The 27,005-nt window shown below is 41.7% G+C and overlaps 1 protein-coding gene across 1 annotated transcript in view; it reads left to right on the top strand.

Moving 5' to 3' along the window:
- The window catches only part of RALGPS1 (Ral GEF with PH domain and SH3 binding motif 1), a 356,681-nt gene that overhangs the window by 267,078 nt on the left and 62,598 nt on the right, over positions 1-27,005 (top strand). Inside the window, exon 13 of the mRNA XM_050926720.1 lies at positions 13,195-13,262. Within this exon, the coding sequence (XP_050782677.1) occupies positions 13,195-13,262 (68 nt within the window). The remainder of the gene's footprint in view (positions 1-13,194; positions 13,263-27,005) is intronic.

Genomic DNA, 27,005 nt, shown 5'->3' with positions numbered 1-27,005 from the left:
ACTGGGACACCCAGTACTGGCAGAATTCCATGAGACCGGTGAACTAGCTATGTTGGAAGCTCCTGACTCTGCCCCTCACTACCAAGATTATGGCAACGAGCCACGGCTGATCAAGGGGTATTTCCCCAGAGTCATGCCATGCCCCTCCAATGTCGAGTAAGGGATTGGACAGTGAGCCAGACGGAGTTTCTCTATACTCCTCCCAAGCTTCATATGGGACCCAATATTGACAAGATCCAGGAATGTGCCACCAAATGGCATCTTCCATCTTTGTATGGTCACCCGTGGGCACCTCCACCAAGCCTATGCCACGCCAGTGGCCATACTTGGAGCTGTGGGCAGTCCTTGAGAGGCATGTGCCCTTGGCGACGGCATCACAGGCATCAGAACCTCAAGAATTAGAGGAGCAAGAGGTGGATATAGAGGAGGAGGTCACCCCCCCAGGCCATATCCTCTTCTTTGCTGGAGAAAGTGATCATGCCATCGCCACCTTCCTTGGCAGATGATATCCACTTGTTCGAAGAGCTGGCAAAGAGAATGGAGGACACCCTCTGCATGCCATTGGAGGTTAAAGATATGCACCACCTGCTTATCAATATCCTCTATTCTTCATCTACCACAAAAATCGCCCTCCCAATCAATGAGGCCATCCTAGAGCCAGCTAAACCTAGTCTGGCAAACCCTAGCTTCGGTGGCCTGACATGCAAGCCATCAGACAAAAAATATTATGTGACCACACACCCATTTGGCCATCATTTGGCAGCGTTCCGGAGTGCCTGGGAGCGTATAACATCGGATAGATGGGTCCTAGAGATAGTCAGATCTGGATATTCCATCCACTTCACCTCCCTACCCCTCTACAACATCCTTCTCTGTCCCTCTTCAGGGACCTTTCTCACAAGAGTCTACTACAGCAGGATATAAATCGACTCGTGCAGTTAGGAGTCAGTTGTAGAACCAGTATCTCAACATCTATAAGGCATCAACTCTCATTACTTCCTAATACCCAAAAAGAAGGGAGGTTGGAGACCCATCCTGGACCTCACAGCTCTCAACAAGTTAGTCAAAGCCCAGAAGTTCAGGTTGGTCACCCTATTGATGATCATTCCATCACTGGAAGAGAGAGACTGGTTTTCTGCCCTTGATATACAAGAATGCCTGCTTTCGCATCTCAGTACTACCAGCTCACAGACGTTTCCTCAGGCTGACTCTGTGCCACGGCCACTACCAATACAAAGTCCTTTCATCTGGATTTTCATCGGGCCTTCGAGTATTTTTCAAAGTTCTCTCCGTGGCCACCCATCTGTGATCTCAAGGGATCATGATCTGCTGTTACCTGGACAATTGTCTCCTCAGGGCCTGGCTGCTTCAGGAGTCTCATTGAGCCACCGAAGATATGACACACTTGTTCACGGCGCTGGGCCTGTAGATCAGTTCCCAGAAGTTAACACTCACACCAGTATGACATCTAGAGTTCATAGGGGCCAACCTAGACATGCTAGAGGCCAAAGCCTTCCTACCTCAGGACAAATTTCTATCCCTGGTATCGCTTGTAGACACAGCTCAATGCAGCCCTCAGGTGCCAGTAAGAATCTGCCTCCAGCTCCTGGGGCATACAGCAACCAGCACGGCAATGATTCCACATGCCAGACTTCACATGTGATGCCTACAGCTGTGGTTCAGCTCAGTTTACAGACCAAGCAGGGACAGTCTGGACAAACCCGTATCACTGCCCACTGCCACCAGGCAAATGGTTGCCTGCAGAGATCTCCCTGCACAGCAATCTCCTTGAGCCAAGAACGGTCAGTAATGCCTGCACCAATTTCCTCCTGTGGATAACAGGATCATATATAAAGCTCCTGATGGACAACATAGCCTGCATGTATTATATCAACTGCCAGGGAGGAGCCAGATTGCCCTCTCTATGCACAGAGGCAATGGAACTGTGGAACTGGTGCATCTGTCACGTCATCTTATCCGTGGCTTACTTCCCGGGCGTGCAGTGTGTGGTAGTGGACAAGCTCAGTTGCACCTTCCTGCACAACCACAAGTGGGAGATGCACCTGTCAGTACTTCATGACTTGTTCATATGGTGGGGAACACCATCCACAGATCTGTTTGCCACTTATCGGAACAAGAAGTGTCCGCGGTACTGTTCCAGGACAGGGATCAGCCAGCACTCTCTGGGTGATGCGCACCTTCTCCCAAGGATCTTTACGCCTTCCCTTCATTTTCTCTTCTCCTGAAAGTCCTGCTAAAGATAAAGAGGAACGGTGCTTAAGTAATTTTGATTGCTCCCACATGGCCAAGTCAGACCTGGTACCCTTACGTGATACGGTTTTCAATGTGCTCACTGATCTCCCTTCCAGCCACTCCACACCTTCTTTCTCAGGACAAAGGGCATACCATTCATTCCAACTTGGGGATCCTCTGCCTCAAAGCATGGCTTCTATGTGGTTACAGCACCTAGAGAGGTCATGCTCAAAGGAAGTGCAAGAGGGTTTAATGTACAGTAGGAAGTACAGTAGGAAGTCCACCACATGACGTACTACACTGCAGAAATGGTCCAGGTTCCAGATTTGGTGACTATCCAAACAAATTTCTCCAGTATCAGCAACTCTTCCACATATTATGGAATATGCCCTGACCCTTAAAACATCGGGGTTATCCCAGAGCTCTCTCAGGGTCCAACTAGCAGCTATTACAGAATTTCAGCAACCTGGAGAGGGGTACTCAATACTTTTGCACCTAACCAGTAGAAGGTTTCTTAAGCGAATAACAAACCTCTTCCCTCAATTTTAACTTCCTACCCCCTCATGGGATCTAAACCTAGTGTTGGAAGGCCTGACTAGACCTCCCTTCAAACCTATGGTAGCATACCTATTGATGAAAAGGGTCTTTCTGTTTTCTCAGTTAGAAGAATAGGGGCAATACGAGCTCTGATGGCACATCCCCCGTATACAGTATTCTTCCCTGACAGGGTTACACTTAGGCCGCATCCAAGGTTCATCCCTAAAGTGACTTTCTTGTTTCACATGAATCAGTCTATTCACTTTCCCGCCCTCTACCCCAAGCCTCACTGAGACAAGAGGGAGGCCATGCTGCTTACCCTAGAAGTTAGGAGAGCCCTTGCATTATACCTCAACAGGACAAAAAAGGCCCTTAGGAAGTCCCCTAGTCCATTTCTCTCTCTAACAGAAAGAGTTAAGGGCTCGGCGATATCAGCCCAAAGACTATCCAAGTGGGTTTAAAATTTCATATGAGAATTCTACCAAATTCTCATAACATGACACTTCCAGACTTGATTTTTACACATTCCACAAGATTGATCTCATCTGTTGCCTTCCTCAAGAACGTCTCCGTCTGAGAGATCTGCAGAGGAACGATGTGGGCGTCAGGCCTAGATTGTTACTTTAAAACCTGCCTTCAGGAGGCTATCATCCCAGATAATGAAGTGTGTGTCTGCGTCACACTACCTCCTCAGCTCCTCCTCTTGTTCTACAAGGAGGAATAAATTACTTCATCTCTTCTTGTGGAGCAGTGAATTCCCTTCTGTGTGCACAGCCAGTTACTGAGGCAGGAGGAGACTTCATTTCCCATCTTTGTTGCCCCCTATCTGCCCACTTGTTTGCCTCATAGAATGCTGGACAAATAGCCTTTGTTCCCTTCAGTGCAGCTGGAGTGACAATTTGATCAGGGCAGTAAGGGGGACTTACTCACCTGTGCAAATACATAATGGCTGTGACAGTCTAGCCCAGAGTAAGAGTGTCAGAACTGGACTCAAAGAGGAGAAGTGAAAGTAAAGAGTTTCTCAGAGGTCTCAGTCCAAACTATAATGCTGGAAGATGTCTCTTTGTTGAAGCAGGACTGTATTAAAGAACTATTGCATGTTTTATTTCTGCAATATATTAAGTTTCTCTCTTCCTGTCATCAGGAAAATTATACTTACATGAGCTATACAGAAATATGCAAAGATATTGTAATAATAAAACTTCTATTTACACTATTAGAAGAAATCATAGAGGACTAGTTCCCATTCGGTGCACTCCAGCTATAGGATGCTTCAGGAAATCTTCAGGGCACCTGCTTTTTTATAACATTTTGTTTCCTTTACTTTTCCAGAAGCACAAGAGGAAAAAACAACTGAATGCACAGTTTTGTTTTTCAAAAGCTATTCTGTCCTTATTCTTTTTGGTTTTATAGTAAGTAGGCAGTTTATTAGTTTACTAAAATTCCTCTCAATTTATATTCAGAGATTTTACTTCAAGTTCTGCCTCATCATTCAGAACTTTCCAGTATGGCAACTGGATCCACCCTATCTACAGCCTCGCTGGACATCTATATTACAGTTGTGTTTTGGAATGTTGACAAGTTTTTATTCTTTTCTCTTTGTCAGCATTGAGTTATTACATAAAAACCATGTTCACCCACAGTGGTGAAGCATAGCCTTTATGCTTGGAAATTAGTCCTGGAGACAGTAGCTGCAACAAAGCTCAAGATCAGATGGTCAGAGTGATCAGTAAAATAAATGTCAGTCCATATTCTGATCCATACTCAGCAATGTGATTGCTGTTGGAAGAGTCATGAATGATTTGGTTCTCATACTGGGTGCCATGGAACTTGATTTACTGCCTTGTGGGTATGACTGAGACAGAAATTAGTTTTAAACACATGGAGCATGAAAGTCAGCCACCACCAATAGACAACATTGCACTCAGCCTCTGTACAGGCCAAAGATGTTGGCTTTGATGCTCCAATGTCCAACTGCTGCCATGTGAGAGATCTTTGGGTTGTGTTTTTCAAAAGTCAGTGCTTCATTTGTATCCAGGTATATGTGGGTTAGGGTTTTCAAATGGAACGCCTGGTTGGCAAGGGACCCTGGTGGCTCCGGCCATTAAAAGTCCAGTTGACCGCCCGCAGTGGGGCAGGCAGGGTGCCTGTCTGGTTCTGTGCGGCTCCTGGGAAGCTGTCTGCATCTCCTTCTGTCTCCTAGGCATAGGGGCGGTTGTGAGGTCTTGCGTGTTGCCCCACTCCTGAGTACTGCGCCTCTCCTCCGGGAACCACAGCCAATGGGAGCTGTGGGGGTGATGTCTGCAGGCAGGGGCAGTGCATGGAGCTGCCTGGCCATGCCTCCGCCTAGGAGCCAGAGGGACATGCCTGCTGCTTCCGGGAGCCGCCTGAGGTAAGCATCGCCCGGAGCCCTCACCCCCTCTTGCACCCTAACCCCCTGCCCCAGTTCGTTGAAAATGAGCGAGTGAGCAGAGGTGAGGGAGACCGAGTGATGGAGGGAGGGGGATGGAGTGAGCGGGGGCAGGGCCTTGGAGAGGGGGTCAGGCAGGGGCGGGGCCTTGGGGAAGGGGAGGGGTAGAGGCGGGGCAAGGGTTTTTGGTTTTCTGCAAATAGAAAGTTGGCAACCCTACTGTGGGTGGGCATGTTTCCATATTTCTCTCCCTATCTTTTAGGGGGAAATGGAGTATCTGGGGAGTTTTATAGATTAGATTGAATGATGATAGACTAGCCATGATAGACTCTCAAGCACTGAAATTATGTTGATTGCTTCAGATAAGAGGTATTGATAGACGGGTTCTTTACACTACCCAGACTTTGTGGGATGGGTGCGGAGTGTTTCCATTGGCAAGGACGACATGAAATGTAGGTATCGCACTGGACTGGGACTGACAGTAGATGAGGTCTAGTTGCCACAGTTTATTTATCTAAACCAGGGGTGGGCAAACTTTTTGGCCTGAGGGCCACATCTGGGTGGGGAAATTTTATGCAGGGCCATTAATGTAGGGCTGAGACAGGGAGTTGGGGTGCAGGAGGGAATGTGGGGTTTAGGAGGGGGTACGGTGTGCAGGAAGGGGCTCACGGCAAGGCATTGTGTCACAGGAGGAGTGTGGGTTACAGGAGGGGGCTCAGGGCAGGGGGAGAGGGTGCAGAGTGCGGGAGGGGGCTCAGGGCAGGGAGTTGGGCTGCGGCAGGGGGCTCAGGGCAGGGTGTTGGGGTGCAGGGTGTAGTAGGGGCTCGGGGTGTAGGCTCCAGCCCGGCACCACTTACCTCAAGAAGCTCCGTTGTGGCAGTGGCACACAATGGGGCTAAGTCAGGCTTCTTCCCTGCCCTAGCCCTGCGCTCCTCCAAGAAGTGGCCAGCATGTCCAGCAGTGGCCCCTGGGGGTGGGGCTGGGCAGCAGCTCCCCTTGCCTGCAGATACCATCCCCCGAAGTTTCCATTGGCCGCGACTCCCTAACCCTAATCCTCCCCCAGGTGCCGCAGGGACATGGTGCCAGCCGCTTCTGGGAGCAGTGTGGGCCAGGGCATTCAGGGAGCCTGCCTTAGCCCCATTGTGCCTTGAGGCTGGCAATCCCACAGGCTGGATGTGGCCCACGGGTCGTAGTTTGACCTCCCCAATCTAAACAATTCATGTTGCTAGGTCTGTGAAAATGTGTAACATTTACTACGAGTTCTAAATTAGCTTGTCTTTTGGTCCTTTACCATATTTGTTTACTTTTTTCTAGATTCTTGAGTTAAAAATGAGTAGATATTTTTAAATATAGAATGAAATCCTGGTTCTGTTAAAGTAAATGGCAAAACTCCCATTGATTTCTCTGGAGCCATGATTTCACCCATAGAGTTTCCACAAACTATAAATTTTAAGAGTATAATTTGGTGTAACCAAACAGATTATAACAGTTTTACTGAACTTTACAATTATGCTGATGCAGAATCTAAAGCCATATCTGAAACCTTGACAGTGATATCACGCCCTCTCTTTCAATATGTGGGGTGGTCCTGCCATCCTTACTTTGAATAGTATCTTGTTGCAAACGGTTCTATTGAAATGACTCACAGAGTAGTGCTTGAGGAGTAACTTCTGCAAGTAGTTGCAGATGGTTTACTTCATGGTTATTGTCTTAGAGAGTTTCTTTGTATTTTCAGCAAAGAATCCTGTGGCACCTTATAGACTAACAGACGTTTTGGAGCATGAGCTTTCGTGGGTGAATACTCACTTCCTCAGATGCATGTAGTGGAAATTTCCAGGGGCAGGTACATATATGCTAGCAAGCAAGCTAGAGATAACGAGGTCAATTCAATCAGGGAGGATGAGGCCCTGTTCTAGCAGTTGAGGTGTGAAAACCAAGAGAGGAGAAACTGGTTCTGTAGTTGGCAAGCCATTCACAGTCTTTGTTCAGTCCTGAGCTGATGGTGTCGAATTTGCAGATGTACTGAAGCTCAGCAGTTTCTCTTTGAAGTCTGGTCCTGAAGTTTTTTTGCTGCAGGATGGCCACCTTAAGGTCTGCTATAGTGTGGCCAGGGAGGTTGAAGTGCTCTCCTACAGGTTTTTGTATATTGCCATTCCTAATGTCTGATTTGTGTCCATTTATCCTTTTCCGTAGAGACTGTCCAGTTTGGCCGATGTACATAGCGGAGGGGCATTGCTGGCATATGATGGCGTATATTACATTGGTGGACGTGCAGGTGAACGAACCGGTGATGGTGTGGCTGATCTGGTTAGGTCCTGTGATGGTGTCGCTGGTGTAGATATGTGGGCAGAGTTGGCATCGAGGTTTGTTGCATGGATTGGTTCCTGAGCTAGAGTTATTATGGTGTGGTGTGCAGTTACTGGTGAGAATATGTTTCAGGTTGTCAGGTTGTCTGTAGTCATTGCCACCAATGAGAGGTCAAGCCTGGGGAGATTCAAATCAACTCCCAAAGAGGATGATGCCAAGAGGTTTGATTTGATGGAAAGAAAAATTTATTCCACCTCATTTCTCCAAATGTACATAACTAATCAGCAGGCACTTTTATCAAAGAAAGACTTCATAAACTGGAAATAAATGTCCATATTTACTGACAGGCTTCCTGAAGATGCAAGGGAAGAATTTAAGGTTTTCATAGCAGAAGGCCACATAAAGGCCAAGACTTTGCTTCAGTCAACACTGGGTCCCCGTTTGGGGGAGAGTCTGAGCCTGAACATATGCACAGCAATTTTACAGTCCCACAGCCCGAGCCCTGCGAGCCTAAGTCAGCTGACATGGGCCAGTGATATTTAATTGCTGTGTACTGTAAATGAACACTCTGAGTACATTTCCCAGACCCAAAAAGCTCTGTGTAGCTCAAAAGCTTGTCTCTTTCACCTGCAGAAATTGTTCTAATAAAAGATATTACCTCACCCACCTTTTCTCTTTAATTTGCCAGTATAGATAAATCACCTCCCTGAACAACATAAACTATATTGGCAAAAGAACTTTTTGGCTAGTATAGCTGCATCTACGTGAGGGAGGATTTGAGAGAAGGGGGAGTGACATTGCACTCCATGTGTTTTATGGAAATATGCTGATGAGTGTTAATATGATGCAGCTGGAATATGCTTTATGCAAAAGATCTCTTGTAAGGTATCATAACAAAGGTTATAAACTACTGAACATATTCTTCCTATTTGTATGTATGTATCATTCTTGTATCTAAAGCTAGAAATATAAATATAATAGAAGTATAACTCTGAGGTCCTATTGTAATTATGCAATGTGTGGGCCATTAATGGTGGTTTAGAATCTTGATGGCACTCATTGACTAGGACAATTGGTTGTAAATGGTTTATTTACCTGCAAGCCTTCCTGTGTACTTGTGGGCCAACCCAGGAAGAATGGAGACTAGGGGTCTTACAGTGACATATGACCTTTTCACATGATGCTGGAATCCATCTTAATCTGGTACTTTTCCATTTAGAAGAAGGGGTGGGGACCTATAGAGACAAAAGATTCCTGCCTTGTGCCAAAGCTATAAAAGGGGGTCGAGCAGGACAAAGGGGGCTGCCAGTCATGAGAAAACCCCTGCTTACCACCTGAGATGTCTGCTGGAACTAACAAGGACTGTACCAGGGGAAAGGATTGGGGCCAGACTAGGAAGGAGTGTAGTCTGTGAAAGAAGCTTATTGTGACATCTCTGAGGGTGAGATATTACCTGTAATCAGCTTCTTAATGTATTAGGCTTACACTTGTGGGTTTTTGCTTCATTTGGCTTGGTGACTTACTTTGTCTGTTATTACTTGAAACCACTTAAATTCTACTTTTATACTAATAAAATCACTTTTGTTTATTAATAAATCCAGAGTCAGTGATTAATACCTGGGTGAGCAAACAGCTGTGCATATCTCTATCAGCATTATAGAGGATGGACAATTTATGTGTTTACCATGTATAAGTTTTATACAGAGTAAAATGGATTTATTTGGGGTTTGGATCCCATTAGGAACTGGGTGTCTGGGTGCTGGAGATAGGTAACCTGCTAAGTTGTTTTCAGCTAAGTCTGCAGCTTTGCAGGTGTGGTTCAGACCCTGGGTCTGTGTTGCAGCAGGCTGGTGGGTCTTGCTCAACAGGGCAGGGTGCTGGAAGTCCCAAGCTGGCAGGGAAAATGGGCTCAGGGTAATTTCAGCACATCAGGTGACAGTCCCACGGGGGTCTCTGTGACTGGACCCGTCACAGGGGAGCGTTGCCAGCATAGCTATGTGTGTCAGGATTGTGGGTTTTTTTACCCTCCTGACCAACATTGCTATGCTGACAAAACTTTGTCGTGTAGATTTAGCCAAATACACTTTCTCCATATTGTGTCCTGTGTGCAGTGTACTTCAGAAGGACTGAGCACTACAGCTCAGTTGAAGTCACCTTGAAATTTGAGTTACTCAGCACCCCTGAAATATAAGATCATTTTCACCATTTTCTTAATTCCTGTAACTGGTTAACTAATAAATGTTAACGTGTGTATTAATTCTCAGTGTGAGGGCCTCCAAATTCACCTGCATTTGTTGAGCTATAGAGGAACTTGTAAATTTAGATCGCTTGCATTGTGTCTTCTGAAGATCACCCTAATCTTAAGTTTTTTTTCTGACTTGGAGATATCATCATCAAGTGTATTAAGACATTACTGGCCCTTTTTCATGGTGAGGACAAAGAAATAGTAGATGAAAAGGACACACAAGAACAGTGAAGGTACTCACTATGAACCTACACAGGAAATAGGATTCAAAGTATATTGTGACATTTTCAGTATCCTGTCATTGTCATGTTCCTGTGGTTGCCAGCGAAACTGCCTGCATCCATAGCTTTACCCTGTTACAGCTAAGCAGTGGAGTACTTGTATGTTTAGATTTTTATCAGGTATATGCTGAAGTAAATAGCATTGTTCTATCTCTTCCCCAAAAATGTGCGGATAAAGATGTGATGTGTCCCCATTTATGGAATGGCTGGAACTAGAGTGCTGAAAACTGACTGTTATGTCTCTGCCATTGCTTCTCCTTTGGTTAAGGAACAACTCAGTTATGTGAGGTCAGAGTAAAACACATAATCCATTTTGTATAAGCGCCTTGAATCCTAGTATAAGAGTTCATCCAACATACTCAGCTTGCCATTCAAATCTTCCACCATCAGCACATAGTCCAGTTCCAGCAAAAGACCAGAGAATAAACTGTAAAATGTTGCAGTAAAAACCCAACTTAAACAATAAAACTCTGGAATAGTAAGTAAAAGCTCTGTCTCAAAAGTGAACAAAGTTGGGATCAAAAGAATGAAGATACAGAAAATTATAAAGCACAGAATTAACAATTGTTGGAACGTTTTCACAATCCTAGAGCCACGGGCGCAGAGGATAAAATCCCATTTGCAGGGACAAGACTCCAGTAATACCATCTGGTTATTCCCTTTCATTACGGGGAATTCCCAAATGATAGATGTTTGTTATGACGTGATTAAAATAACACACTGGGAGGCTAACCAGTTGTACAGGACTCTTTTCCAAAATTCCTTCAGCCACAGCAGAAGCATGCTGTGGATTATATTACTGTAATGTCCTCTGCAAAGCAGGGCTTTTTAAAGAAGCCTGTCATTTTCTAGATCCTGAGATCCTGCTAATGGGAATAAACAATGCCATCTCCTCCTTCAGTGGAGAGGAATGTTTCATATCTACCTTGAAGCCTGTTGTTACAGAGATTTACAGGGATCATTTAATGGCAATAGACTATAAATTCTAGAGCACGGAACAGAACCCTTTGCAAAATATCAGCCATGTTTTTGTTGTTACCATTGGAGTTTTTCATCTAACTGGTTAACTTAGCACCTCGCTTCTTACATGAATAAGTTTGCGTGATTTATGAACTTAGTGCTCTTTTACCCATTCACATCTCACTTTGAGAGACAGTTCAGCAGTGCTTTGCCCATGAGGGAAAGCATTTCCAATATTAACTGTTTTAAATAGGTTTATTGTAGTTGATGCTTATGCTTTCAAATGTTTCCCTTTTAATAGCATGTTCAGCTACTTAGATTTAAAAAATTAATAAAACTGTTTGTCTAAACTGAATTTGATTTACCAGTAACCTCACCCAAATCTCAAAGCTGCAGTTTCAAAGGATATCAAAACTGTTCTAGGTTTTCAATAAGCTTGGCTGCAGAGAAAAGGAATACTGTATTTGTTATTTTATGCTCCATGTTTTTCAAATATATTTGAAGAAGCCACTGAAAAACCACTTGGTTTCCCTTCCAAAGTGAAAGGAATGGAAGAAGAATTCATTCTTGCAAATTTCCTTTTCTATGGGTCTTTACTTCCAAAATCTGTTTCTGGGTCTCAGAGTGACATACGATTTGTGGTATTTGCCTTCAGATATCTTTTGAAGTTCACTTATGTGCTGGTGTCTGCACTTTTTGCCTGCTGTAGCTATATTAGATCAGTTCTCTTGACTTAGCTAGACAGTGTTGCCACGTGGTCAGTGTCAGTCAAACCAAAAATCCAACAACTGCATGAAGAATCATACAGGAGGCTGGTACATAAGAGAAAAAAGAAACTTTGTTTAAAAGTGTGGCCTCTTGTAATGTGTGCTAAAAATGTAAAGTTCGTATTATAAGGTGATCCTATAGCATAACATGGCCTGGTGGAACCAGCAAATATGCAGCCCTTTGTAATATTCTTATCCCAATGGGTTATTTAGAAAAAGGTGAGTCTAGCAGTCTTCAGCCTAAATTATGGAAGAAGGTAAATGTATGGATAATCTGTGCAACAGCAACAAAAATGGGAAGTTAGATGACAGAGATGTATGACCAGATTCATAGATAAGACTAGAACGGACCATTATGATCTAGTCTGACATCCTTACAACACAGGCCATAGAACTGCCCTGAATTTAAGTCCTGCTTGAATTTGAGCATATCTTTTAGAATCACATTCAATCTTGATTTAACATTTTCCAGTGATAGAGAATCAATCACAACCCTTGGTAACTTGTTCCAATAGTTAATTACTCTCACTGTTAAAAAATTGTGCCTTATTTCTAGTTTGATTTTTGTCTAGCGTCAACTTCTAGCCATTGAATCTTGTTATTCCCTTTGCCTCCTAGATTAAAGAGCCCTAGATTATCAAAATTCTGTTCTCCATGCAGGTGTTCATAGATTGATCAAACCACTCCTTAACCTTCTCTTAGTTATGTTTAACAGATAGACTCACGGAGTTCAGTCTCTGTAAAGCATATTTTCCAATCCTTTGATCATTCACATGGCTCTTCTCTTAACCCCCTCCAATTTATTAAAACCCTTCTTGAATTGTGGTAACCTGAACTGGCTACAGTATTCCAATAGCAATCCATTAGTACCAAATACAAAGGGTAATATAACCTTCCTATGCAGTCCCCTTTTTATACAATCAAGGGTCACATTAGTTCTTTTGGCCACAGCATCACACATGCGAGTTCATGTTCATGTGATTATCCACCATGACCCCCCATTTCTTTTCGGAGTCACTGCGGCTCAAAATAGAGTCCCTCATTTTGTAAGTATGGCCTACATTTGTGGTTCCTAGATGTATAATTTTACATTTGGCCATAGTAAAATCATATTGTTTGCCTGCACCCAGCTTACCAAGGAATCCTTCTTTTCGTGTCTGCATTTTCAGATTCATATTTTTGCTTTGACAGAAAGTATAAAAGGTAAATTCACACTGACATTTTGAACATATCTCTTAGTTTCTTAGGTGGATTTAAAGGGCAGAGGTTTACTTTAGGAATTCTGGACCTGCTTTGTCATGAAGCTAAATAAATAAATGTGCTTTCAGATCAAACCAGACTTCCTACTTAAAATAAAATTTAGTTTCTTCTGTTTATCTTTCTAACTGCAGTGAATGCTTTCACTACTGATGTGTCTAAAATCCTGTTTTCTAGATTATCCTTAAGAATTGAGCCAGGAAGCAGCTCTCCTCGACTAGTCTCTTCCAAGGAAGATCTTGCAGGTATAAAAAGTTGTTGTGAATATTTGAATCTCAACAACGTGTCAATATTACATCTGTACTTACATAAATAATTATCTCTAGTTTATGCAACTGGAGTTTCTAGGCTTGATGTGCTCATACAGTGAATCCAATTCACATCAGCATTCTGCCTAGGGATTCATTGCATTTCAAATGGGAAAATAGCATTTTATTGTAATTAAATAGGTATGCTGAAAGAATTGTCAGAAAATCAGTACCTCATTCTGAACTTCAGAGCATTGAGTGATGTAGATGATCCCAAAAATGTAATAGTTGTAGAACTGTCAGTGATGAATTTTTCAGTAGTGAGCACCTGACTTCAGTATATTTGTAATACCCAGAACAAGTGGTCACTTGGTAAAATAAATAGCCAATCAATTTAGAACAAATCACATGGCATTTAGTTAGTCTGGAATTCAGTGCCAAGGGTGGTCAGAGTCAGATATTGTGGCAGCATCATAGAAATAGATGCATGATTGTATAACTGCTAATAACGATTGCAGGTGGTGAGCTAAGATGCTCATGAGATATTATGCTCCAGTTGTCAAGAAGGGAGTTTTGCCTTCTTATCAGAAGTGGAATGGCAAATCCTATCATCTTTTAAAAAATAAGTAAAATCAAAACCTTCAGAAGTTATTCTTCACTTGAAGAGATTGTAGATGAAGCGTGCATTCAGCACTGTTTGCCTAATGGGTTTATCGATCTCTAATTTCACCTGAAACTGGAAAATAAGCATTTCTGAGGTTAGTGGTTGGCAAGCTCCACATTTTTAATAGCCAGTGTATAAGCCAAGTAGGTATTTTCCTCTGTACTTGTGAATAAAAGCACAGAGGTATTCCGGCACTATGTTTCACTAGAATTAATCCCTGGGGTTGGCCAACGCAGGTTGGCAAGGGCACAGTACTGCTAACCAAGTCTGTCTCCCCACCAGCCTTGTCACCACATCAGTTCCTGCCAGGGACCACCATGCCCGGTGGTATTACTCTGTGCTTCTTTGTCAGACTTCTTTCCATGGAGCAGTCCTCTAAGAGGTAGAGTATCTCAGACAGCCGAGCATTGATAAAGATTGATAACTTATAAATAAGTATAATTTATCACTGAACACAAATGCTACGTAAGGAATAGATAGAGTATTTGTACATGAAACAGAAATTGGATGGAATCAGTGCTTGTTACAAACATGCTTTTTCGTTTGTACCTATCTAGTGAATAGAAGTCAGGATTGTATCTCTTTCAGTGTGCTTGATTCAGTGCAGTAAATAATAAATTAAGTTCTCTTAACATAGTTCTGTGTAAAGCAGCACATGAAACTAAGGAAGGGAGGTATATCACCTCGAGAAAGGGTAAAGTAGTGTTGTGATAACTACCCAACATTCTCTATTATCTATCTATGCAATAGAATTCATAAGAGATTTTGACTGGAGTCTGTTCCCCCAATATACAGACATGCTTCCCCATTATCTAATAAGACTCGTTTGGAAGCAGAATGAACATGGTAACCACACAATACAAGCTATTGCCTCTATTTGTCCTAATGAAAGTATTTGATATCAGTGACTTCGGACAACTTGGATGTTTCATTATTTTATTTATAAGTGCTCTGTTACCAGTTTTAAGGTAAAGTAACAACCTTCACAGCTACTAGATTCCAGGTGGATCTGTGGGATTCAGTGAGAGCCTGGGTACAACACACTGCTTCCCTTGACTTGACTGAATAGACACTGAAGATATTATGACACATAAAGTCATAGAAATGGAGCCTTGTTTTACCAAAACTAGGCAACATATTTGATTAAAGGGCCACTGTTGAGACTGGTTGGCCCAAAATACGACTTACCTTTTTATTGCTCATATGTTTCCAGAAACTGTGTCATTCTGTATGATGAGGGTTTGCAATTTGAGAGTAGTGGTTTGGAAAACAAATTCTTCAAAACCTGCTTGCCTTTATTTGATTAACCATGCAATAAGAAATTCGTGTGTGCAGCCCATCCCTCATGGACAATAAATAACTAGTGTGTAACTAAGTGACCAGAACAGCCCTATAATAACATGTTGGTACATGCATGCAAGTGAGGGAAGCGGAATATGCAATCAGTTTTTCTAAAAAGTGAGAGAAAAACGCTTTTAAGAAACTGAAGTTTGTCTTCATATATTGGCAGTGTCCTTTTAAAATATATGAGATTTCTGGTAGATATAATGGTATTTAGTGTTCACTTGGGCTTCCTCTTGTTAATATCATGCTAAGATTCCAAATAGATTGTCGGTTCAGATATGTAATCTGGTCTTGTGTTGAAATATTTGGATTATCTTGACAAATGAGTTTATTCCTACTAAGGTAGCCTCATAAGAAGCTATGTTCAGCTGAAATATAAACATAGAATCATAGAACTGGAAGGGACCTTGAGAGGTCTTCTGGTCCAGTCCCTTGCACTCATGGCAGGACTAAGTATTATCTAGACCAGTAGTTCTCAAAATGTAGTACTGGTGATCCCTTTCACATAGCAAGCCTCTGAGTGCGACCCCCCCTTATAAATATATTAAAAAGTTTTTTTAATTTAACACCATTATAAATGCTGGATGCAAAGCGGGGTTTGGGGTGGAGGCTGACAGCTCGCGACCCCCTCATGTAATAACCTTTTGACCCCCTGAGGGGTCCCGGTTTGAGAATCCCTCATCTAGACCATCCTTGACAGGTGTTTGTCTAACCTGCTCTCAGGGTTCCCTCCCCATCTGAACTTTAGGGTACAGACGTGAGGACCCACATGAAGACCCTCTAAGCTTATTTCTACAATCTTAGGTTAAAAACTCCCTTATTCCTTGGATTAAGTAACGCTGCCACCACCAAGTGATTTAAACAAACATTTGGGGAGGGCCACTTGGAGCCCTACTTTCCCCAAATACCCCCCCAAGTCCCTACACCCCTTTTCCTGGGCAGGCTTGAGAATAATATCCTCACAAATTGGTACAGGTGAACACAGACCCAAATCCTTGGATCTTAAAATGATGAAAAAACAATCAGGTTCTTAAAAGAAGAATTTTAATTAAAGAAGAGGTAAAAGAACTACCTCTGTAAAATCAGGATGGTAAGTACTTTACAGAGTAACAAAAGACTCAAGAACATAGTGTATCTCCCTTCTAGGCAAAACCTTAAAGTTACAAATCCAGGGATAAACCTTCCTCTAGACAAGGAAAATCACAAGCCAAAAATAAAAGTAAGCTAACGCATTCCCTTATTACTTACTAATTCTAACTGAGTTTGATTCTTGCCTTCTTGATCTGTCTCTGGCAAGCACACAGAACAGACAGACCAAGAACAGACAAAACAAAGCCTTTTCACCCTCCCAGATTTGAAAGTATCTTGTCCCCTTATTGGTCCTTTTGGTCAGGTGCCAGCCAGGTTACCTGAGCTTCTTAACCTTTTACAGGTAAAAGGATTTTGTGCCTGTGGCCAGGAGGGATTTTATAGTACTGTATACAGAAGGTGGTTACCCAACCCTTTATATTTATGACACCTGCTCTTAAAAATCTCCAAAGACAGAGATTCCACAACATCCCTAGGCAATTTATTCCAATGCTTAGCTACCCTGACAGGAAGTTGTTCCTAATGTCCCACCTAAATCACTCTTGCTGCAGTTTGAAGCATTCCTTCTTGTCCTATGCTCAGAGGTTAAGGAGAATTGTCTCCCTCCTCCTTGTAACAACCTTTTATGTATTTGAAAACTGTTACCATTCCCCCTCCTTCTTCTCCAGACTAAACAATCCCAGTTTTTTCAATCTTCCTTCATAGGTCATGTTTTCTAAACCTTTAATCATTGTTGCTCTTTTCTGGACTTTCTCCAATTTGTCCAGATCATTTTGAATTTTAATCCTATCCTCCAAAGCACTTGCAACCCCTCCCAGCTTGGTATCGTCAACAAATTTTAAAAGTGTACTCTCAATGCCATTATCTGTATTAAAAAAAAGATCATAGACTCATAGGGTTGGAAGGGACCTCAGGATGAAGATATTGAGTAAAACTTTCACATTTGGGTTCCTAAAGTTAGGCACCTAATAAGTTTCCTGATTATTTCAGTGTGTACTGAGCACCCACAACTCTCACTGGGGTCAATAGATACTGCTCATACTTAGCAGCTCTGAAAATCAAACCAGATTTTTAGGTGTTTTTGGCATCCTAGTTTGAAGGTGTTGGCCCATACTCCATTTCCCCAGTACAGTACCCATGCTAATGACACTAAACTGCAGATGACACTGCTCTTGCTCCAATGTTAATGAAGCAGCCTGGGAAGACTGAGTACTGTCTTGGTGGTATCTGTTCCAAAGTCTTATGCTGAAGCTTTCGGAGGCTTGGAACCATGGATCTTTGAGGAAAAAATCAAGGCTGGTCAAGCAGGCAGGTGCTGCTAGGACTGCAGGTTCATTGGAGATAACAAAACAGGAGGCATCCTAGATCTTTGCATCCCACTAGCCAGTCAGTCACACTTGGAACTGAAGAAAGAAGAATCTTTATCCAAAGGACTTTCTTTGCTGAGAGCAGCATTGCGCTTGGGAGCTGGTATGGATGTTTTCATATCAGATGTTCTCATTTTTCTGGAGGTGGTTACTCCAGTGCCATCATTCTGATTACCATCCACTCACTCTTTAAAACTAGAATTCAAGACTTAACTGACTGTATGCCTGAGAATCTGATTTACTAGTATACATAATGCTCCTCTGAATGACCAAGGAGTAAAATAAATATTTTCTCTGTGATAGACTCTGCTTCCTCTGTGATATTTATACATAAGCTCCCAATCATGCTGTTTAGAGCTCTGCATATATATCAGTGAGCGAAACTAAAGAATTTGGATGTATTATGTTGGTACCACTTCATGGAATCATAGAATCATAGAAGATTAGGGTTGGAAGAGATGTCAGGAGGTCATCTAGTCCAACCCCCTGCTCAGAGTAGGACAACTCCAACTAAATTGTCCCAGAAAGATTTCTAATTAGGTTATTCATTTAAGAAAATGAGGAGAAAAATAAATAATTATAATAATAATTATTATTAGCCTCTTACAGTTGGTATGGGTACTTCCACCTTTTCATGTTCTCTATATGTATAAATATCTTCTTACTGTGTGTTCCATTCTATGCATCTGATGAAGTGGGCTGTAGCCCACGAAACCTTATGCTCAATTAAATGTGTTAGTCTCTAAGTGCCGCAAGTACTCCTGTCTTTTTGCTGATACAGACTAACATGGCTGCTACTCTGAAACCTATAAATATTTCTCTGAACCAGGCTAAAAATCAGAACATGCAAATTATATTTACTGAAACAGTATCCATCATCTTGAAAATTGTACTGTTTTAAGCTGTTGTTTTGATTTGACAGCTTTGTCTGTTCTTGCCCAACAGTGGATGAGGAAGCAGACCTGATCTGATAAGCAGTTTTACATTCAGAATGACATTTATTATGATCAAAACCTAGACCACTGAGTGATTATGATGGGGTGTACAAGCCCCACACTGGGCAACATGGGGTTAAGGAATTATTTTGGGCTCAGCTAGCCCCACCCTGCCACACCTGCAGAAACAGGTGCTAGAGGAATTAAAAGGCACGGAATTAGCTCATTTGGATGGCAGAGCTGGAGGTTAGCAGACCCACAGCTCCAGCAGTGCAGAGCAGAAAAAAGTCTAAGACACTGACACAGCTGCCCAAAGGGGCCCTCCCAGAGGCAAAGGAGGACCCAACCCAGAGATAGCCAGAGAGGGAAGTATCCTGTGGACTTTGGACATTGGTAGCATAAGAATGGCCATACTGGGTCAGACCACAGGTCCATCTAGCCCAGTATTCCGTCTTCCAACAGTGGCCAATGCCAGATGCCCCAGAGGGAATGAACAGAACAGGTAATCAGTCATCAAGTGATCCATCCTCTGCCGCACATTTCCAGCTTTTGGCAAACAGAGGCTAGGGACACCATCCCTGCCCATCCTGGATAATAGCCATTGATGGACCTATCCTCCATGAAATTATCTAGTTCTTTTTTGAACCCTTTTATAGTGTGGGCCTTCACAACATCCTCTGGCAAGGAGTTCCACAGGTTGACGGTGTTGTGTGAAAAAACCTTCCTTTTGTTTGTTTTAAACCTGCTGCTTATTAATTTCATTTGGTGACCCCTAGATGTTGTGTTATGAGAAGGAGTAAATAACACTTCCTTATTTCCTTTCTCCACACCAGTCATGATTTTATAGACATCTATCATATCCCCTCTTAGTCGTCTTTTTGCAAGCTGAAAAGTCCAAGTCTTATTAATCTCTCTTCATGTGGCAGCCATTCTATACCCCTAATCATTTTTGTTGCCCTTTTATGAACCTTTTTCAATTCCAGTGCATCTTTTCTGAGGTGATGCAACCAGTTCTGCACGCAATATTCAAGACGTGGGTGTACCATGGATTTATATAAAAGCAATATGATATTTTATGCCTTATTATCTAGCCCTTTCTTAATGATTCCCAACATTCTGTTCACTTTTTCAACTGCCACTGCACATTGAGTGGATGTTTCCAGAGAACTAGCCACAGAATCTCTTTCTTGAGTGGTAATAGCTAATTTAGACCCCATCATTTTATATGTATACTTGGGATTGTTTTCCTATGTGCATTACTTTGCATTTATCAACATTGAATTTCATCTTCCATTTTGTTGCCCAGTTACCCAGTTTTGTGAGATCCCTTTGTAGCTCTTCGCAGTCTGCTTGGGACTTAACTATCTTGAGTAGTTTTATATAATCTGCAAATTTTGCAACCTTGCTGTTTACCCTTTTTTCCAGAATATGAATATGAATAAACCCTCTTATTGTGGTTTGGATTTCCCTACCAGGGGAAAGCCTTGGACTAATCTGACCCTGGAGGTTGGGGGATATGAGAGGAAGAAGCCCAGGGAGGACTGCCTTAAGCAGCCTTGGTTGCCAGACTACTGGGTAGACCAAAGGGTCCTGAGTCAGAGCCCAGTGGAATAGGAGGGCCCAGGCTCCCCTCCTCACAATCCCTTGCGGCCATGACCACTAGACCTCGCTGTCCAACCAGACCCCAAGTGAGGATCGTGACCAAAAGAGAGAGAGAGAAATTGACAGATGTATTCTAGATTAGACTTTGCATCCAGAAAGTGTTTTATATCATTCTTGTTTATAACTCAACAAAAGTCATTTAAATAAGCTCTTAATGATGTACATGAAATACTGGTGCAGCCATGCAAAAAGGAGCAAAATGAACTTTTCTATTTAATTATTTTTACAAGTGTGCAAGGAGTGATGAATTGGTACACGGGTGTCCACCAAATGACAGAGTCCATCAGGTTTCAACTGTTTCTTTTCATTTCCTTTGTGCCATACAAATCTTGTGAGTTTAACTAAGGTGATTTATGCATTCATTCCACCAAAGGAGAACACTTGTGTGATATAAGTGTAACCCACACACCTTCTGGGTGTGGTGTTCTATTCCATCTAGTGGCACCGAGACCACTTAGAGAGAGATTGAGTCTGCTCTACAGCCTTAGCTAACAGGCATATGGCTTTTAGCTCATGCAGTAGAGGCTCATGCACTAAGCTCCAGAAATCCCAGGTTCAGTCTCGCCCACCGACAACCAGGGTCTGTTGGCATTACATAAGCAGTAAAGAGCATTCAATTTCCTGTTACATTCAGCCCTTAAAACACAAGACAGAAATTCTGGTTACAAAACAGACCTCATTACTTGACTTGATGAGAGTTTATTTTGAGTTTTCAGACCAAGTAAGCTTAAGAACTCAGGTTAAAGTGAGCTTAAGAATTCAGTCTCAACACTGGAGGTGCTTAAGATGTGGGAAGAAAGGAATAAAATATATTCAGATAGTGTTTTGTAGGGAAACATTTCTGCAGAAAACCCAACAATTCTGTCACTTACACAGTTTGTTGGATGCAGTCTGAGGAAACAGTTCACACTAAAACAATGCGCCTTTTAAAACTAGATAAAAGGGCCAAAGGAGATGGCTTTACAAAGACTGGCTATGTGTTTTTGAGGATTTGTTTTTCTTAGTTAAAACACAAAACTGGGCCCTGATGTGCCATATGATTACATTTCATATATTTAACATGGGTGTTTATGTTTTGGCTACTATATTGATATTGTTCACATTTAAATAGCCCCTTTAGAATGATGAGGAGCTTCATGTTTTATTTTATACAGGTTGTTAGATCCTGAATGCCTGGGAGAGAAAATTCACTAAAAAAACTCAAACACACAACTTCAGGCTTGGAAATCTAGAGATCCTAAATCATCCTAAACCAAGCAAATAGCATGGCAGTGTCCTAATGGGAGCTCAACAAGACAAACACACTGGATGCTATTCTGCAATCTTCTCATTGAGTTGTACTCACTCACAAGTAATTCCATGACTAATTGCCATGCATGTTAAGTAAGGTTTGCAGAACTTGTCCTATAATTTGCAAATTATAATACTGGATTTCATTTACAGTATCACATATGGTGGAACTTTTATACTCCTGTGTCTGTTTTCAATCCACATGCTTAATGCTGCTGCTCATCCGCTGGTCTTCTGTTATCTGGTAAATGGATGCTTCCAGAAACTCATTCTTCTCATTATGGCCCCTTTTACAGCATGTTTTTTTACTGTATTTAAGAACTATATAACTGTCTGACGTAGCATTTTAGCAAAGTTTTAATCATAGTTAAAATTATTTCCAGCTAAACTAGCTTGTGGTAAATACTATAAACATTTTATATGCTCAATACTGTTTGGCCAGCCATGTAAGGGCCCTGTCTAGAGCAATGCTTTAAACAGTTTTAATATGATTTGGCTCTATCCATATGCGCTGGCCAACAAGAAAAGGGCTTCATTCCATGGAGAGAAGATCAAAAGCACAACATGTCTGCATTCAGAAGGTATGTATGAGAAGAGATTAAAGAAAGGAGGAGGGAACAAGGGGACAGAGATACACAGAATGGTTCTCTGCCTCTTCTTTTTGTCTGTTATCATTTCTCTGTGTTCCCACACCAAACCAAAGTAGAGATTACCATGGAAGTCTCCTGTACTTTTTCTGCCCAGTCTTTTTAAGTTTAACTCCTGGAGAATATAGCTAACCCTGTAGGATCAAAGGATTGTGAGAAGATGAGATTTTCTTTTATATCTATGCATTTGGATTGGCCCTAGGTATCCTGCAGGGTTGCACTGTTTAGAAAAAGACAATATGATGACTGGAAACCAGATCTTTGGAGCCATTCCTACTACTCTACTCCTCTGCTAGTAATTCTTTTGATGATTCACACTAGCCAGGAGTTTTGACAGACTTGCAACCAACTGAGTTTCTTGCTTAGCTGTAATGCCCTAATCTGCTGCCAGTTGGATACTGAATGCCACCAGCATTTTGTAATATCTATGTTCATTTTTCAATGACCCACATTTATGTAACTATAAATACATTATTAAAGTGAATCCAGTGTGATTTGCTGAATAATAAATTAATTTCTGAAGTGGTTTAGCTGAATTAGTTGTGCAAATTCAGATTGGGAAAGTTGAGTTAAACATAAAGGGTATAGCATACTGTTTCCCTACTAAAAAAAAGTTTTAAATATATCCTTTGCACTCAAGCCTATATATGTTATATGTAGTATAACTGATCTAGGAATAAGACCCTTACTAAGGGCTTTCTAAATGCTAAGGGAATTATCCTCCTCCTATCTTCTATCAGTTAAAACACGTCCTTGAGACAACTTTCTGTATCCTCCAAAGCTTTTTGATCCTGTCACCTTCTGGAAGCTAGCCAATTCCCATGTCAGTAACATCTGGGTAGTGACTTATGGGACCATGGGTGAGTTCTGTGCTAAGAAGGAATATGTGTTTCTAACTGCTGGGAGCCATTGCCAAGTCTGGATTCTTGGGCGGAGTAGTCCTGCCTTGTTGCAGGACACACTTAAAATCTTCATCATCCCTTATACTATATTTCTGACATTACCTGCTTCCTCCACTACTGGTTCTTAACCAAGACATGAGGAGGTGAATCAGGTTGGGAACTCAGGCCAGAGATAGTGGAGGAACTGACATGGAGCTGGCAGAAGGGATTAGGATTCCATTAGCCCACTGGTGATGGTGTTCCAGAGCTCAGCAGGGGTAGGTGGATAAAGAATGCAAAGAGCTTTCTGTTTAGGAGTTTGGTAGGTGAGGGAGCAGTGCAGCAGTTGCCACAGTAAAAATCTAAATCCAATTGCTACTTACACACATGCAGACTCCACATTCATCAGCAAATTCTAATCTTATTGCATTGGGAATTGCCTTCAGAAATGCAGGTCCTTACCACTTTTGCTAAATGAGAATCTGCATAAGCTGTTAAAAACAAGTTTATTCTCTTTTCTGGACTCTGTCTATTAGAGGGTGAGATAATCAGAACCCTAACAATCTCTGGAATAGAGGCAATGATGCACAGACACACAAGTTAATGAATTTCATGGAGAAAATTTTGAGAAAAATGATCACACACACAACAGTCAGTCACTCTTCTCCAGTAGGAGAACACTTTAACCTTTCTGGTCATTCAGTGACAGACCTGCGGGTGGCAATTTTGCAACAGAAAAGCTTCAAAAAACAGACTCCAAGGAGAAACTGCTGAGCTGGAATTGATAGGCAAACTAGATACAATCACCTTAGTTTAAATAGGCACTGGGAATGGCTGAGCCATTACAAACATTGGATCTATCTCCCCTTGTAAGTATTCTCACACTTCTTATCAAACTGTCTGTACTGGGCTATCTTGATTATCATTTCAAAAGTTTTTTTTTCCTTAATTAATTGGCCTCTTAGAGTTGGTAGGGCAACTCCCACCTTTTCATGCTCTCTGTATGTGTGTGTGTGTGTGTATATATATATATATATATATATATACACACACACACACACACACACACACACACACACACACATATCTCCTCAATATATGTTCCATTCCATGCATCTGAAGAAGTGGGCTGTAGCCCACGAAAGCTTATGCTCAAATAAATTTGTTAGTCTCTAAGGTGCCACAAGTACTCCTGTTCTTTTCACTCTTCTAAAGCATTTATTGTTTTTTTTAATGTTAACCTTCCACTCCTGCCCCATATCCAATCACCATTCAAGATTCTCTGCTAATGATGACCTATGTGATAATAAGTTTTATAAGCCGTAGTATGTTTTTTAATTATTTTCTACACGTGATCTTTTGTATATGGATTAGAACTCTGTATTTCAAGCTAAAAAAAGATATAGTTAAGTTTCTCCTTGAATAGATTCAAAACATAAAATGTACTAAAAATCAGTCATGAATTTTGACCACACAGAATTCAAAACAGTACAGTCTGTGACTATATTTTCCCAATTTTTCATTTTTGGGTATTTTGGCCTGAATACCCACAGTTATCAATGTCAAGTAATATAGGGTTAGAATCTCCTCTCAGTTTGACTATTATAAATCAGGAGTAAGACCATTGCGGTCTGTGGAGTTTAAATAGTGAAAACTGGTATGAAAGTAGAATCAGATGCCTGGTGACTTAAGGCCCAGCTCCTCAAAGGGCTGAGGACATTGTAATGCCATTTAAATTAATGTGATTTCAGGGCAGTTAGTCTCTCCCATGAGATACTAGACACATCGAAGGTGGAGCTGCTTAAATATTAAAGGTAATAAAACTTAAGTTGACAGCATTCTAGCTAAACTCTGAGTGTGACATACTGTATTTTGCTCTTATGAGCTGCATCATATTACCAAACATAATATCATGGTGATGATCAGTCACTTCAAAATCCAGTAGGGGTTGGGTGTCTGTTCCTCAGGTCCTTGACTTTAGTTGCCTGGCTTGAAGATGTACTTCTACTCCAGTACTTCTACTCCTTCAGCACATGCCCTTCTCCTCCTTCCCCTCTTCCTCCCACAGAGTATAGCAGGGGTTGGCAACCTTTCAGAAATGGTGTGCTGAGTCTTCATTTATTCACTCTAATTTAAGATTTTGCGTGCCAGTAATACATTTTTATGTTTTTAGAAGGTCTTTTTCTATAAGTCTATAATATATAACTAAAGTATTGTTGTATGTAAAGTAAATAAGGTTTTTAAAATGTTTAAGAAGCTTCATTTAAAATTAAATTAAAATGCAGAGCCCCCCTGACCCGTGGCCAGAACCCCGGCAGTGTGAGTGCCACTGAAAATCAGCTCGCGTGCCGCCTACGGCACCCGTGCCATAGGTTGTCTGCCCCGGAGTATACTAAAGATCATTACATGGAGACATCGTTTTTCCTAGTGAAGTATCATCTGTCTGTGTAAGGCTCAGTGAAACAGTTTCATTTGTCAGTATTTCTGTTTGCAAAATATTGGAGAAAACCAGCTGTCCATTTTCCACCTGGATTGCCAACCAGTTTTCCAGTAAATCAAAACAGGAGGCAGACATTTGATTGAAGTGATTGTCTCACAAAGAGTATTTTTTGTATTAGTGGTAATCTCATTACATTACCACATTTATGTATAATTGTGGATAGTGCTTTTGTAGGATAATTACATCCCCTCATATAGAGAAGTTTGTTATAAATAGTTTTAGAACATGAGATTTTACCAGAAATGTAATCCTGTGTTTTTCAGGGACTTTTCTGATTCACACATCTTGATTTAGACTGTTTTTAAGTCCCTTAGATCTGCTATAAAGACAGGACATTAATGACACACAGAAAATGTTAATTGTTCACATTTCCTGATTGAATGCCTTAGCTGAAAAATGGCATCTGTGTTCCTGCAGTGTTGGCTAAGAGATGTCCAGCGTTAACAGTTCATCCAGCAGACAGATTGTTTTGGAAGATATAGCTCAGTATTTTTTTCCCAGAGCAAAACCGAATATTCGACTGTCATAAACGGATAGTTAAGAGTTAAGGGAACAGAAGTACTTCATAGGTCTTTTGCCTGTAAAGGGTTAACAAGATCAGTGAGCCAGGCTGTCACCTGACCAGAGGACCAATCAGGGGACAGGATACTTTCAAATCTTGACGGAGGGAAGTTTTTGTGTATGCTGTTAAATTTTGGTGGTTGTTCACGCTGGGGGCTCAGAGGGACCAGACATGCAACCAGGTTTCTCTCCAATCTCTTTGATACAGTCTTTTATATGTCCAGAATAGTAAGTACTAGATAGATAAAGCGAGTTAGGCTTATGTTTGTTTTCTTTATTTGCAAATGTGTATTTGGCTGGAAGGAGTTCAAATTTGTATTTTGCTAAAGGATTTTAATTTGTACTTGTATACTTAGGCTGGGAGGGTATTCCCAGGGTCTATAGCTGAAAGACCCTGTAACATATTCCATTTTAAATTTACCAAGATAATTTTTACTGTTTTTCCTTCTTTAATTAAAAGCTTTTCTTGTTTAAGAACCTGATTGTTTTTTCATTCTGGTGAGACCCCAGGGAACTGGGTCTGGATTCACCAGGGACTTGGTGGGGAGAAAGGAGGGAAGGGGGAGAGAGAGGTTGATTTCTCTCTATGTTAGGATTACTTTCTCTCTCAGGGAGAGTCTGGGAGGGGGAAAAAGAAGGAGAGGGGAAGGTGAATTTTCCTCTCTGTTTAAAGATTCAAGGAGTTTGAATCACAGTGATCTTCCAGGGTAACCCAGGGAGGGGAAGCCTGGGAGAGGCAATGGTGGGGGAAAGGGTTTTCTTTCCTTGTGTTAAGATCCAGAGGGTCTGGGTCTTGGGGT

This window comes from Gopherus flavomarginatus, chromosome 17 (assembly GCF_025201925.1).
Source record: "Gopherus flavomarginatus isolate rGopFla2 chromosome 17, rGopFla2.mat.asm, whole genome shotgun sequence".
NCBI lineage: Eukaryota > Metazoa > Chordata > Testudines > Testudinidae > Gopherus > Gopherus flavomarginatus.
The sequence above is the reverse complement of the archived record's forward strand: the minus strand, read 5'-3'. Positions and strand labels throughout refer to the sequence as shown.